The sequence below is a fragment of the Purpureocillium takamizusanense genome, chromosome 8 (assembly GCF_022605165.1).
Source record: "Purpureocillium takamizusanense chromosome 8, complete sequence".
Lineage (NCBI taxonomy): Eukaryota > Fungi > Ascomycota > Sordariomycetes > Hypocreales > Ophiocordycipitaceae > Purpureocillium > Purpureocillium takamizusanense.
In genome coordinates this window covers 844,463-859,489 of record NC_063075.1, presented here as the reverse complement: position 1 = coordinate 859,489, position 15,027 = coordinate 844,463, and the positions used below count along the sequence as shown (strand labels likewise).

The following is a 15,027-nucleotide window of genomic DNA, read 5'->3' as shown; positions in this document are numbered from 1 at the left end:
CCGTGTGCCGTGTCTGCATTGCATATCAGAGCTACCGTGCGTGCTGTCGCGGGCCGGCATGCCGTGTAAGCATGGCCGGCTCTAGCTTGGCCGTGGACGGAAACGCTTGCGGGGTCGTATCTGCAGCCCCTTGTTTATTCACGTCAGGCGTACGCGACGTCAGGCTACCGAGCCGCGGCTGCACGACCATGGGGGACTCGACAAGAAGAGAGAGACATGCCTCGAATGATGTTGAACCGTGCTGGGGTGTACCGAGTAGACGGCTGGAGTTCCAACCGCATCACAATATACCAAGGCGTCATCTGCTGTGCCTGTCCGTTCTGAGGCCTCGCCCAAGTCTGCAACTCTGTCATCTCGCAGAGGTTGTGTGTGTCACATTGCTGCTTTGGTTTCTTGCAGTTGTCACCTTCCTGGTGGTCCATCCGCCATGGCTCCTATTCCGGCGTCCGAACATAGTCACGACCGCTGGCATGATACCTGCCAGTTCCCTACTCTGCCCAACATTTCCCGCGGACAGGCTAAACGTCAGTCGGTGGACATACTCCTAGAACAACAGGAACGAGACATAGCCCTCGAGTTTTGCAGCGCGCATGGACTTCCCTTTGCTCAATTGCTCCGAGCCGCGTGGTCCTTGGTGCTGCAGGCGTATACGGGCTCCAACCGTCCTGCATTCAGGTTCCTCGGCGAAAGCGTGGCATGTCGGGCTGTCGCCGGATCCTGGTGCTGCGTGGATTTGTCTCGGGACCGGTCGCCCACAGAACTTGTCAAAGATGCCGTCACCGTGGCGAGGCTGGACAAGGAGCCGCAAGTGTCGTCCACAGCCCTTACGTGGAACTATGCCCATGATATCGCAGCAGAAGTAGGTACGGGTGAAACAGCTGTTGTCAGGCGCGGCGCTGACTGCCGGCAGATCGGTGTATACATCCAGGTTCACGCCAGCAGTCTTGACGTGAAGCTTGCCCTTCATTACGGGACTCACATTCTGTCTGAATGGCAAGCCACGGTTATCGCAGACTTCTTCGCATACAGCCTAATCCAGCTCACCCGGGTTTTCTCGCAACGGCCTGGCGCCATGCTCTCGCCAAGAATGACCAGGCAGCTGAAGGCATGGAGCGGGAGACGGCCAACGCTCGTCAGCCACTGCATCCAGGACCTCGTTCTGAGCCAGTGTCGTGATCGACGAGACACGACAGCAGTCTGTGCTTGGGACGGCGACTTGACATACGGGGAGCTGGACCGCGTGTCCGCTCTCGTCGCGGCAGACTTACGGATACGAGGCGTCGGTCCCCAGTCTTTCGTCGGTGTGTACTTTGAGAAATCCAAATGGGCTCTTGTTGCCTTGTTCTCAGTTCTCCGGGCTGGCGGCGCGTTTGTCCTCTTGGACCCGTCGCTCCCACTCCCGAGGTTGACCGATATGTGCGCGCAGCTCAGAGCTGTCACCATCATATCCGCGCCACATCTAATTGAGCAGGCAGAACATCTGGGACCACCAGTCATCGCACTAGACCAGGAACATGTTGAGTGCCTTCGAGCTGCGCCTATGGGAACATTGTCCGAGGCGCCCGACGCACCGGACAACGCTGCCTTTGCCGTCTTCACCTCGGGCTCGACGGGTGCCCCCAAAGGGATCGTGATACATCATTCGGCGTTCTGCTCTGGACAAACAGAAGCCATCAAAGTTATCGGGCTCAACAGCGCGAGCAGAGTGCTTCAGTTTTCCTCGTACACTTTTGACGTTAGCATTGCGGAGCACCTCACGCCGCTGCTTGCGGGTGGCTGCGTATGCATTCCCTCGGAGAAAGATCGCGTTGGTAACCTTGCCGGAGCCGTGCAAAACTTGACTGCGAACACGATGCTGCTGCCACCGACGGTAGCAAGGTTGCTGCGGCCAAGCGATGTCCCGTCAGTCACGACGTTGGTGCTCGGTGGTGAGCGAATTACACCATCCGACGTGGAAACTTGGGCGGGTCGCGTGCGCCTCTTCAACGGATACGGACCGGCAGAATGTTGCGTATACTCGTCGATTCATGAAATCGCTATCGGGCAGGACCCAAACATCATCGGGTCAGGCACAGGGGCGCTGTGTTGGGTAGTCGATCCGGCCGACCACGGCAAGCTCGCACCTCTGGGCGCCGTCGGTGAGTTGCTCGTCGAGGGTCCCATTGTGGGCAGAGGCTACATCGGGCGCGACGACATGACCAGACGGTCGTTCGTTGCCAACCCGGTGTGGCGGTCTGCCTTCTCGGAGGCGCCTGGTGGCGGCGGCATCAAGATGTACCGCACGGGCGACTTGGTACAGTACGTCGAGGACGGCAAGTTGCGTTTTGTCGGGCGGAGAGATAAACAAGTCAAAATTCACGGCCAGAGGTTGGAGCTGGACGAAGTCGAGCACCACATGCGGCAGGCGCTGCCCGCCGGCGCGCTTGCCTTGGCCGACGTGGTCGTGCCTGCCGCTGGCAGTGCCGACAAAGTGCTCGTCGGATTTACCTTCAATCCGGAGACGGCGCACATATCCTGCGACGACAGCCCTGGGACCATGACTGCGTTCTGCCCACCAAGTGCAGAGTCCAGGCAGATTTCCCAGCATGTCGTCCATCAGCTGGCCGCTCACCTGCCGCGGTTCATGGTCCCCGCTGCCGTGGTGCCTCTGCGGATCCTTCCCATGACTCCGACGGGCAAAACCGACCGGCGAGCCTTGCGAGACGAGGCCGCAAAGATGACGAGAAAAGATCTTCTCAAATACATCCAGGCACCGCACAACGCCACAACAACACCATCGACGCACATGGAAGCCGTCCTCTGTCGGCTGGTCCAGGCGGTTCTGCAAGTCGAACACGCAGGGGTCGCCGATGACTTCTTCGGCCTCGGCGGGGATTCCATCCGTGCCATGGAGCTCGCACGTCTTGGGCGCGACGAGGGGCTGGTGATTCCCGTCGACAAAGTTTTCAAGACACCACGCCTCGCCGACCTCGCGGCCAGCATGTTCTACTCTTCGATCGAGACCGACATACCTCCCCTATCCTTGGTCGGTCCACAGAGATCAAGAGATGAGCTTTTGGAAATGGCTGCAAAGGCCTGTGGCGTGCCGGCTGAGCAGATTGAAGACATCTACCCCTGCACGCCTCTGCAAGAGGGCCTCATGGCGCAGTCCGTTATCGGCGTCGAGCCCAAGTACCTTGCTCGTTACGTGTATCGTCTGCCACAAGCAATAGACGAGAAGCGACTAGAACGTGCATGGCACGACGTCCTGAAAGCCACTCCGACTCTGCGTACACGCATCATACCCGACTTGGATACCTCACTGCAAGTGGTCGTGACGACCGGCATCGAATGGAAACACTCCCAGAGCCTAGAGGAATCGCTGACCACGGCGATGCAGGAGATGAAGACTGGGGAACCACTAGCACGCCTGACTCTAGTTAAGGAAAACAAAACCAAAATCCTCATCTTTTCCATCCATCACGCCTTGTACGATGGATGGTCGCTGCCTCGTGTTTTGGAGCAGGTTGAGGCGGCTTACCATGGCGTCGTTCCAGCGTCGAAGCCCTTCAAATATTTCGTCAGACATATCCTCGACGACCAAGAAGACGCGCCGCTGGAGGACTTTTGGAAGAAACAGCTGGATAATTACTCAGGCCAGATGTTTCCGGCTCCCAGGCACAACTACACGCCTCGCCAATTTCAGGTCGCAACTCGCTCAGCCGCGCTGCGTACCACACAACATATCAACGCTACCTTGCCCACTGTCATCCAGCTTGCATGGGCACTTACCACAGCACAATACGCTGGCACGGACGATGTTGTGTTTGGAATCACCCTCGCCGGGCGCAACGTGCCAGTCCCTGGGGTGCAGGAGATCTTGGGGCCGACATTGACGACGATCCCATTGCGATTCAAATATGACCGCTCGCGCACGGCACGCGAAGCTCTGCAGCAAATGAATGCTCAAAATGGGCGCACGATACCGTTTGAGCACGCTGGGCTCCAGCGGATAGCTGCGTTAGGGAATGGCGCGGCCGTCGCATGCCGATTCCAGAACCATCTAGTCATACAACCGCATGACGACAAGCCGGAATCCATGATATTTGGCAATAGGAGCCAAAGGCATTCCATGGAAATTGCGGACCAGTACATTCTATCACTCGAAATCCATCTCGGAGAACATGCCAGTGACGACGCCCTGACCATCATAGCCACCTACGACCCGGAGGTTATCACCTTATGGCTGATGGAAAGAATCATGAATCAGTTCTGCCATTGGATGGACCGCATTACCAGCAACCCGGAAAAGACATTGTCGGAGCTGTCCACAATGAGTGAACAGGATTTTGGAATACTCAGCAGTTGGAACAGACATCTTCCTGAGCCCATGAACTGTTGCGTTCATGATATTATAACTAGGCACTGCGTGGGCTGTCCGAGTGACACAGCAGTCGATGCGTGGGATGGCTCGCTCACATACGGAGACCTCAATACACGAGCAACGATCCTTTGCGACATACTTCGACACAGAGACGTCAGACCTGGGCAGTATGTCATGATCATCGTGGAGAGGTCGCTCTGGACAGTCGTGGCCATGCTGGCCGTCATGAAGGCCGGGGCCGCGTTTGTGCTCATCGATCCTGCAACGCCGACGAAGCGTCTTCAACAAATTCAACAGGTCGTCGCGGCGGAGCTAGCCATAACGTCTGCCTTGCAGGCTAAAAATGCAGAGGCACTGGGCCTGCAGACGGTGCTGGTAGAGCAGAGGCGAGACAGGCGGTCTGGCCCAAGCTCCTCGCCTGCCGCAGTGACACCGGACGAGCCTGTCTACGCCGTCTTCACCTCCGGCTCGACAGGTCGACCCAAGGGCGTCATCATGGGGCACCGAGCGCTAGCCACTGCCGCAATCGTAAATAGTGGCAAGCTGCTTATCGACCGAAATTCGAGAGTCCTCAGCTTTGCTTCTTTTACGTTTGACGCATCGATTGCCGAGATCTTATACCCTCTTGTACAGGGCGGATGTGTCTGCATCCCTGCTGAGACGGAGAGTCGAACAAACCTGGAGAAGGCAATGAACGCCTTTCAAGTCAATTGGGCTACGTTAACGCCATCGTTGGCCAGGGTCTTGTCGCCAACCAAGTTGGAGACGCTCCAGATTCTGGCCCTGGGCGGTGAAGCCGTCACCATGATGGACATTGACAAATGGAAGGACAGGGTGCACTTGATGAACGGCTATGGACCCGCAGAATGCTGTATTGACACGTCTATACAGCCAAATACAACTTTGGAATGTGGTGATTCGAACATCGGCTGGGGTGCTGGTGCGGCATGCTGGATCGTTGATCCAAGAGACAGCAGCATTCTTACGCCGCCCGGCGCCGTGGGCGAGCTTGTTGTTGAAGGACCCATTTTAGCAAACGGCTATCTGAAGGATGAGAAAGCAACTGAAGCGTCGTTTATTGGCTACCCGGGCTGGCTTCACCGCCTCAGGCGCGGCAGGCAGGGACGACTTTACAAGACCGGAGACCTTGTCCGCTACAGCTTCAGCGGCGACGGCTCGCTACTATTCATGGGGCGGAAAGACAACCAAGTCAAGCTCCGTGGGCAACGCATAGAACTGGGCGAGGTCGAACAGCATGTACGGGAATGTCTGCCCGCAGCGCGACAGGTCGTGGCAGACCTGGTGACACCAGAGGGCGAGAAATCGGACACCATGCTCGCCGTGCTCATCTACCTGCGTGATTATGAGTCCGGAACGGCAGAGCCAGTCTTGGGCCAGGCTGTGGCCACTATCGGAAACCAGTTTGAAGAGGTAGAGCGACGCCTTCGCTCTCGACTGCCGAGTTACATGGTCCCATCTCTGTTCCTACCACTCACGCGCGTTCCTCTGACGATGACCGGAAAGGTCGATCGGCGACTGCTCCGGGACGCGGTCTCGAAACTCACTAGGCGTGAACTCCTAGCTTACGGCCTGTCTGTCTCCCATCGCGCCCCAGCGACCGCCGCCGAGGTCGCCGTTCAACTGGCCGTATGTCAGGCGCTCCGCTTGCCTGCAGAATCTGTGGGCATGGATAACAACTTTTTCCACATTGGAGGTGATTCAATTGGCGCGATGAAAGTAGTCGGTCGCCTCAATGAAGCATCGTACTCCCTGTCTGTGGCCGATTTGTTCCGCTTCCCTCGTCTGTCTGATCTGGCATTATCTCTTGGACACCCGACCCAGTGTATTTCCGAAGAAATATTGCCCTTTCAGCTGACGGAGACGGAAAGTCGTGACGATCTCATAACATTCGTGGCGCAGGCTTGCGGCGTTGACCTGGACTCTGTGGAAGACATCTACCCGTGCACCCCCATGCAGGAGGGCCTATTCGCGCTGAGCATGATGCACCAGGACCATTATGTAGCCAGGATGGAGTTCAGCCTACCTCGAAATGCCGACCTTGATCTGTTGCTCCTGGCGTGGACAGCCGTGTATGACGCGAACCCTATTCTTCGCACGCGCCTGGTCCTGGGACCCGTGGGCGACTGTACTCTACAAGCTGTCATTGCAGAGAAGCTGGAGTGGTCATCACGCGACGACCCGTTGGAAATCATGCCCGGAAAACCACTTCAGAGGATCAAACTAGTCAAGTACGGCGACGAGCATAGGCTGCAGCTTTGGCTTCATCACGCCCTGTACGATGGCACGTCGCTGCCGCTCATCTTCCATCAAGCTGAAGCGGCCTACAAGGGTGAAAGGCTCACTGTCCAACCTTTCAACGCGTTTGTGGCTTATTTGAAGACACTCGATGCCAGTGAGAGCAGAGAGTTCTGGAGGCAAGAGTTCCGTGATTTGGACGTCTCGATGTTTCCCGCGCAACCCCGATTCCCAAGCTCTTCCCTTCAACGACAGTCTGTTACACACAGGATCCAGATCATGAACACCGATACTGTGGATGTGACACTCTCAGCCATTATTCAGCTCATATGTGCGATCGTGCTCAGCCATTACACAGCTGCGGATGACGTCGTGTACGGGCTCACACTCTCGGGGAGAAACGCGCGTATGAGGGGCATCGAACAATGCGTTGGCCCAACCATCACGACGGTGCCTTTTCGTATCAGACTGTTAGAAATGATGCCCGTGGAACAAGCAGCCATGTCCATACAAAGACGTGTGCTTGACATGACATCACATGAGCAGATTGGGCTACAGAATATTCGTTCCATAAGCGCTGAAACGGCGGTGGCATGCGACTTCCACACCCAGCTGGTCATCCAGCCAGCAGACCAAGACGTGGAGAGCGACTTCTACAAGGAAGCCTTGGAAACTGACGACGTGTACTCTCGTTTTGCGAGCACGCCTCTGCTGATGATATTCTCCCTCTCGCCGGACAAGCACTCCGTTCAACTAACCGCAAACTTTGACAAGTCGTTTTTGAACGAGGTTGAAGCGCACAATTTGGCTCATCAACTCGACCATGTTGCTCAGCAAGTGATGAGAAGCCCAAAAATGGCGATAAAGGATATTGAGGTCATCAGCCCTCATGACCTGGAGCGTGTCGGGGCCTTGAACGCATCCACGTTGACCTGTGCGGATCGGTTGGTCCACGACCTGGTGTTGGAACAATGCCGACTGCACCCAGAAAAGAAGGCGATTTCTTCATGGGACGGCTCACTTACATACGAGCAGCTACGGAGAGACTGTGGCCGACTTTCGCAACGTCTGATTTCGCACGTTATTGGTCCTGACACAACCATAGCGATTTGCATGGAAAAGTCGCGATGGACCGTCGTGGCTACACTCGCCGTTCTCAAGGCGGGGGCCGCTTGCGCTTTTCTGGATCCCTCTCACCCGCCTGGTAGACTGGAGCAGATGCTCAAGCAGATGCAAGCTGCCGTCATCGTCGTATCACATGCGACGCGAGGCATAGTTGAGGCATTAGACACTGACACTCCCATCGTCATACTATCGGCTGCTCTGCTGGACACGCCTCCTTCTAGCCCACCGGAATCTCCGCGAAAATTAGCGGTGACAGATGCCGCTTTCGTAATGTTTACATCCGGGAGCACGGGGATTCCCAAGGGCATAACCCTGGAACATGACAGCGTTGCCACGGCTCTTCGAGACCTCGCAGGGCCGTTAAACTTGACATCGGACAACAGGACGCTACACTTTGCATCGTACGCATTCGATGCGTCGATCCTGGAGATCTTGACCTGTCTGGCTTTCGGGGGGTGTTTGTGTATCCCCTCTGACGAGGAGCGACTATCTGATCTCAATGGATTTATTGCGCGGAACGACATTAATTGGGTATTCATGATTCCATCCACGTCGCAGGTCCTCACGCCCAATCTTGTTCCATCGCTCAAAACGTTAGTTTTTGGAGGCCAAACCCTCCGAGTTGCTGATGTGGAGCGTTGGGTAGGAAGCAATTGCTGCCTCATCAACGTCTACAGTCCGGCAGAATGCACGCCGGTGTGCGTAGTCGGGCACGCCGACCCACGGAGGTATGCTTCTGGAACACTGGGCACTTTTGCCACTGGTGCCGGGTGGATTGTAAGCCCATCGGATCCATCACGGCTCTGCGCCTGGGGGGCTATCGGAGAGCTCCTGATTGAAGGTCCGATTGTTGGTAGGGGCTATATCAACGATCCTGAAAAGACAGCGGCGAGCTTCATCCCGAGTCCGTCGTGGCTATGCCACTTTCGTGGCGACAAGGACTCACGGCTGTATCGAACCGGTGATCTCGTTCAATACATGGAAGATGGGTGCATACGGTACGTAGGCCGCAAGGACAGACAAATCAAGCTTCGCGGCCAGCGTATCGAGCTGGAGGAAGTTGAAACCAACTTGAAGCAATTTCTCCCCGACAATACGGCCATAGTCGTTGAGCTCGTTCATCAGCCTGAAGCTGAACCTAAGCTCTTCGCTTTCGTTCATCTGAGAGAGGCGGGTATTGCCATTTCAAGAGCAGATGACAAGTCGCTTTTTGGAGTCCCAGACGACACGTTTCGAAAAGTCTGCCACGAAGCGAAGACAAGGCTTTCGGCGTTGCTTCCTCGCTACATGATCCCCTCCTCCTTCGTGCCCCTCAACTACATTCCGGTGACTGACAGTGGCAAAGTCCACCGTCGCATGATATCGCAGCTTGCCACGTCGCTGCCGAACGACGGCTCCGACAGCCGTTTGAGCTCTAGCGCGGCCACGGCTGTCAAGCCTGTCAACGACAAGGAGCGCGTCATGTCTGAGCTCTGGGCCGGCCTGCTGAACTTGCCAATTAGCGACCTTAGCACTGAAGAAAATTTCTTCGGCGCGGGCGGAGACTCAATATCTGCGATGCGGCTTGCTTCCGCCGCACGCGAGAGGGGATACCGGTTGTCTGTGGCAAACGTTTTCACTCACCCGCGGCTCTCCGACATGGCGGACGTTATGGATCGCGGAGCCGACAATTCCCCAGAAAAGCTTGCTCCATTTGAGCTCGTGCATAAAGAAAAGCGTGCGACACTACTTGAAGTAGCGGCCGGGGCTTGCCGCGTCGAAACATCCCAAATTGAAGACATCTACCCGTGCACACCCCTACAGGAGGGGATAGTGTACGGTTCTTTGCGCAAGGAAGGCGCTTACCGGGCCCTCTTCCGCTATCGAATGCATGAGATGTTTGACGTGGAGAAGCTCAAGCGCGCATGGAAAGCAGTGGTGAAGGCCAACCCAATCCTGCGCACGAGGATTATCCAGGATTCGGCGCTGTATCAAGTAGTCCTTGACGACGACATTCCACTGAGTGTGACTGGCATTGACAACATCGAAGGACTGACCTTGACGGTGCCGCGCAAAAGGCTCCAGCTAGGCGACCCAATGGTGCAACTGCATGTCAGCAGTGAGGACGACGGAAGCACCTCCGGGGTGCTTCTCCTCGACATACACCATGCCTTGTACGATGGATGGTCCTTGGACCTCGTTCTCGACCAGATCGAACAAGCGTTCTCGGGAGAACAACTACTACAGCGACCTTTCAATCATTTCGTTGGCTATATGTCCAAACAAAATAACGAATGTACGAGAAGATACTGGTGCGAGCAGCTGTCAGGCGTTTCTGAAACTTCGTTCCCCCCGCTTCCAACAAACGACTACACCCCAGTAATTGACAACTTGACGGATATTAGAGCCAAGCTGCATCCTATTGGGGATCAAACATCAGCAACCACATTGACTCTGGCCTGGACTCTGGCTCTCTCCAGATTCAGTGAGTCGAATGAGGCAGTGTTTGGCCTCATCGGGTCTGGCCGCAACGCCAACATCCATGGAATTGAGCACGTCTCCGGTCCTACCATTACTACCGTCCCTTTTCGTTTCCATCCGAGAAGAGATCAAACCGTCATGTCTGAACTGAACCGAGTGCAAATGCAGCTGGCAAACATGGTCCCGCATGAGCAGCTGGGCCTACAAAACATACGCAAGCTCGGAGGAGACGCCGAGGTTGCTTGCCGGTTTCAGTCGTTACTGCTGATCCAACCGGCAAACTCAGGTCGTGCGGGCTGCCTCTTGGTGCCAGTCGAGGATGAGACCAATGCTGCGGACTTTGGTACGTATGCTTTAGAGATTACCTGCCAGGTTTCAGACGCGGAAGCAATCATCACCTTCCACTTTGACAGTAACGTCTTGGCCGGCGAGGAGGTGCGGCGGCTCTCATCTGATTTCGCCCATATCCTACAGCAGATACAGGACAACTTGTCCAAAAACATTGCGGATCTCAACCTTTTGGCCCCGTCATCGCGGAAGGAGATCGAAGGCTGGAACTCAACCGTCCCCAAGGCCGTCAACCGCTGCGTGCACCACGGGATTGAAGTTCAGTATCTTGGCGCCCCTGACAGACAGGCAGTGTGTGCTTGGGATGGCGACCTCAGCTATCGCGAACTGAACGACCTGTCCTCAAGCCTTGCTTCACATCTTCAGACCCTTGGTGTTGGTCCCGAAGTCTTTGTGCCTATTCTAATCGAAAAGTCCAAGTGGGTTGCCGTGAGCATCCTAGGCGTGGTCAAAGCCGGCGGTGCTGTGGCCCTGCTGGATCCAGCCCTGCCGTGGCAGCGCCTACGGGCTATATGCAATGCTCTTGGCGCACAAGTGATTGTGAGCTCAAAAGTATGCAAAACCCTTGCAGGCCAGCTGTCATCGACGGTTGCTGTGTTAGGGACCGACTTCGGCGAGGCTGCAAACACCTTGGCTCTTTCGAATGAAGTTGGCCCTAGCAACGCCCTATACGCCATATTCACGTCAGGCTCAACGGGTGAGCCAAAAGGTATCATCACCGAGCATGCAGCATTCTATACGAGCGGCTCGGCCCAGCAAACACAACTCTACCTTGACAGAGAGACGAGGACACTCCAATTCGCATCTCACATGTTTGATGTGAGCATCGCGGATTATCTTTGGACGTTTCTTGCAGGAGGATGCGTCTGCGTACCCTCGTCGGAGAGTCTTCGCGACAACCTAGCAGGTGTCATCAACGACTTCCGCGTCAACAGGGTCGATCTCACACCCTCAATTGCGCGTGTGCTGCGTCCAGAAGATGTACCTGGATTGAAAACAGTTCTACTTGGTGGGGAGCCTATGAATCAGCGAGATGTTGAGACCTGGGCAGGTAAGGTGCGACTTGTCAACGGCTATGGGCCGTCGGAATGCTCCGTCTGTTGCGCGCTGGCAGATGCTACGCCCGAATCCAAGCCAGCCAATATTGGACAAACACTGGGTGCTGTATCGTGGGTCGTCGACAAGGACGACGACAGCGTCTTGATGCCGGTGGGAGCGGTCGGCGAGCTCCTTCTTGAAGGGCCCACGCTAGCACGCGGGTATCTCAACAACCCGACAAGAACGGCGGAGGCATTCGTAGATGCTCCCCCGTGGCTAGGAAGAATACGCCCGTGGTCTCGAGTGTACAAGACAGGAGACTTGGTGCGATACAACTCTGATGGCACCCTCACATACGTTGGCCGCAAGGATACGCAGGTCAAGCTTCGAGGACAGCGTGTGGAGCTGGGAGAGATTGAGCACCACATCTGTCACACGAATATTCCCGTCGCCAATGCCATCGTTGAGGTCATACAGCCAATGCAACGAGATGTAGGCGAATTAATGGTGGCTTTCATCCACCAAGAGAGGAACGACGACGAAGAGGCCGAGCCTGAAGACGAACGCCCCTTTCTCCCACCAGGTACTAGGCATCGAGAAACTGCACAGCATCTGGCAGCTCATCTGGGCCAACACCTACCAGTTTACATGGTACCAAATGTTTTCATTCCTCTGACACACGTACCGTTATCCATTGCGGGCAAGGCAGATCGCCGTCTCCTGCGGCATCTAACTGCGGCCATGACCTGGCGCGAGATGCAGCAGTACCGACTGGGCAAAGCTCTACCAAGGCCACCTAGGACAACAAAAGAAAGAACCCTGCAAAAGATTGTTGCCGACGTGCTGACTGTGGATCCAGGGGACGTTGGGATGGACGACAACTTCTTCCGTTTGGGCGGAGACTCGATAGACGCGATCCGGCTCGCACACGAAGCACAAGAGAAGGGCTTCACGTTTCGCGTGACCAACATATTCAGCACCCCACGGCTTTCTGAACTTGCTCTCTTTGTCCCTCAAGGAGAGGCTCTCAGTGGACGCGTCCTCAAGAGCTCCGCGTCAGCATCGTCTAAGCCTCTCGACTTGGCGAGTAAAAAAGTCATTTTTCGATTGCTGCAGGAGCACAAGTCAGGCTGTTCTGCGGAGACGGATATTGTGGACATTCTCCCCGTGTCGCAAGCCGCAGAGAGATATTTGTTCCAAGCCCCTGAATATTGGATCCTGAATCTCAACGGCACAATCGACCTCAACAGACTGCAAGCCGCGTGCTCTGCCTTGGTGAAAAGACACGATGCTCTAAGATCGATATTCGTTGAACAGAGCCGCAAGATGCACAATGTTGTGGTAGACGAGATTGAAACCTTGATACAGCGTCACTTTACGCCTTTATCTGTTGGCAGCTTTGTTGATAGGCAACGGCAGCAAGACAACATCGATATACCGACACTAGGTACTCCAATCACGCAGTTCTGGTACATCGAAAGCAGCGAAGGGGGACAAGCCCTGGTCGTGCGACTGAGCCACGCTCAGTTCGATGGGTATTCATTGCACATCCTCTGGCGCGACTTGAAGCTGCTGTACGAGGGGGCGGCCATGTTGAGTGACGCACCGTCATACTCGACGTATCTGGATATCTGGAGCCAGGCACCTACCGAGGAAGCCTTCACATTCTGGCAAGAAACTTTAAGAGACTCGAACATTACACGGATAGACAATGCGTCTTTTGGCGAAACGCCGTACTCAAACTCCAGCTTTGTCACCGCAAGCCGCACCGTGGACCTTCCCAATGAGGCACCAAGCAGCATAACGCTTGCTACCGTCGTCAAAGTTGCGTGGTCCCTTGTCTTGGGCAACTTGACTGGCAAACGCGATGTTGTCTTTGCGCAGACGTCCAGCGGGCGAAGCCACTGCTCCCCTAGCGCCAAGGACGTGGTGGGAATGTGCCTCAACTTCATTCCCGTGCGCGTAACACTCAACCTAGCGGCAACCGTGGCCGATATTCTCGCCTCCACGCAAGAGCAGCACCACAGGAGCCTCGACCACGAGCTGCTTGATTTCAAAGACATTGTACGCAAAGCGACGCCCTGGCGCGAGGACACATCCTGCCAGAGCGTCTTGGTGCATCAAAACATCGAGCCAGACCTGCCGTTTGCCTTTGGGGAGGCAGAGGCACTCGTCACTTGTTCGTACGACTGGCCACATCCACCGGATGAGATCCTGGTGGAGTCGCGCCCCTTGTCAGATGAGAGGATGCAAATGACTCTCGACACGCGCAGCGACATCTTGACGCAGAAGAACGCAGAATTGGTTTTGAACATCCTCTGCGACGTGGTGACGTCTATCCTGGGCGGGACTGGCTCAGAGACTGTTGAGAGTCTGCTCGCTAGTGTGAGCGCGTCACCATAACATCAGCCCCAGAAGAAAGCGTGGCACGAATCTTGACGTCAAGTGTATTCAAAACAGTACAAGCGAGGTGAACATGACAGGAACAAAGGAAACGAACTTTCAGCCGACCGGCGACCCGCACCGGCCATGAATCTCCCCCTTGGCCTTGTGACCGATCTCTAACCGCCGCTTTTTTCTGCGCCAACACCCTTCATATGCAGCTTCAGAGAGCCGCACGGTTGTAGCAAGACATATAAGAAGCGGAGCGAACGTCCATATCCAAGCACACATTGGGGTGAGCTTCGTCAGCCACCCCTACCATTCACCACCACCATCACCACCTCTGGCGGCGGCGCATCTTCCTCCTCCTCCTCCTCCTCCTCCTCCTCCTCCTACCCGGGACCGACAAGGCTCCTGTCGTATCAGTCGCACGCCCGCAATCATTCGAAGTGCCGCGACCCTGCTTGTGGTGCGGCCTTTACTTCTCAGTTAGTATCCAACGGCTGTCACGTTGCAGGTAGGTAAAGTAAGAGAGAGGGCAAGAGATAGAGACACAGCAAATACGAGTTACTTACGAAAAGTAGTAGCAGATGTCGGGCCAAGCCGTCTAGGCCGTCTCCGAGGTCACATTGCACGAGGTGCAGCGAGGGTGGCCGCACAGAACGCAGCCGGGGGTGGTGGAGAGCCAGAAGGGGCCGCCGCCGCACATATGGCAGGTCCAGAAGTAGTAGACCTGGCGGACCTCTTCCTGGGCGAGGAAGACGACGGAGTTGTTGTTGTTGCTGGTGTGGGAAGCCATGGCGAAGGTATGTCTGCGGCGCGAGAGTTGCTGCGACGAGTGATGCGTCTTGGTGTGATGCGATGAGTGCGCTCCGACGTGAGAGCCCTGGGTTGACAGCTGCGTTGATGGAAGATTGAGAGGAGAAGTTGTTCTGGCTTTGAAGCTCAAGCTAAGAAACTTGTTTGTCTTGTTGACTAGGTATCGAGACTATTCTAAGTCTATATATGTTTGAGCGCGAGCTCTCGAGTTGCCCGCCTCTGTTCGTTGGTAGGGT

General features: G+C 55.8%; 2 protein-coding genes across 2 annotated transcripts; one reads left to right on the top strand and one right to left on the bottom strand.

Annotated features, from left to right (window-relative positions):
• Positions 1-427: 427 nt before the first annotated feature.
• JDV02_008302 (NRPS) lies at positions 428-14,953 on the top strand (the record flags this gene model as incomplete). Its single annotated transcript, XM_047989887.1, has 4 exons — positions 428-859; positions 911-4,343; positions 4,434-14,489; positions 14,557-14,953. 3 exons carry the CDS (start codon positions 428-430, stop codon positions 13,991-13,993), a joined length of 13,425 nt encoding a protein of 4,474 aa, XP_047845891.1. The 3' UTR covers positions 13,994-14,489; positions 14,557-14,953.
• On the bottom strand, positions 14,580-14,771 carry JDV02_008301 (uncharacterized protein; the record flags this gene model as incomplete). Its single annotated transcript, XM_047989886.1, has 1 exon — positions 14,580-14,771. The coding sequence occupies one exon, from the start codon at positions 14,769-14,771 to the stop codon at positions 14,580-14,582; it is 192 nt and encodes a 63-aa protein (XP_047845892.1).
• Positions 14,954-15,027: the final 74 nt, after the last annotated feature.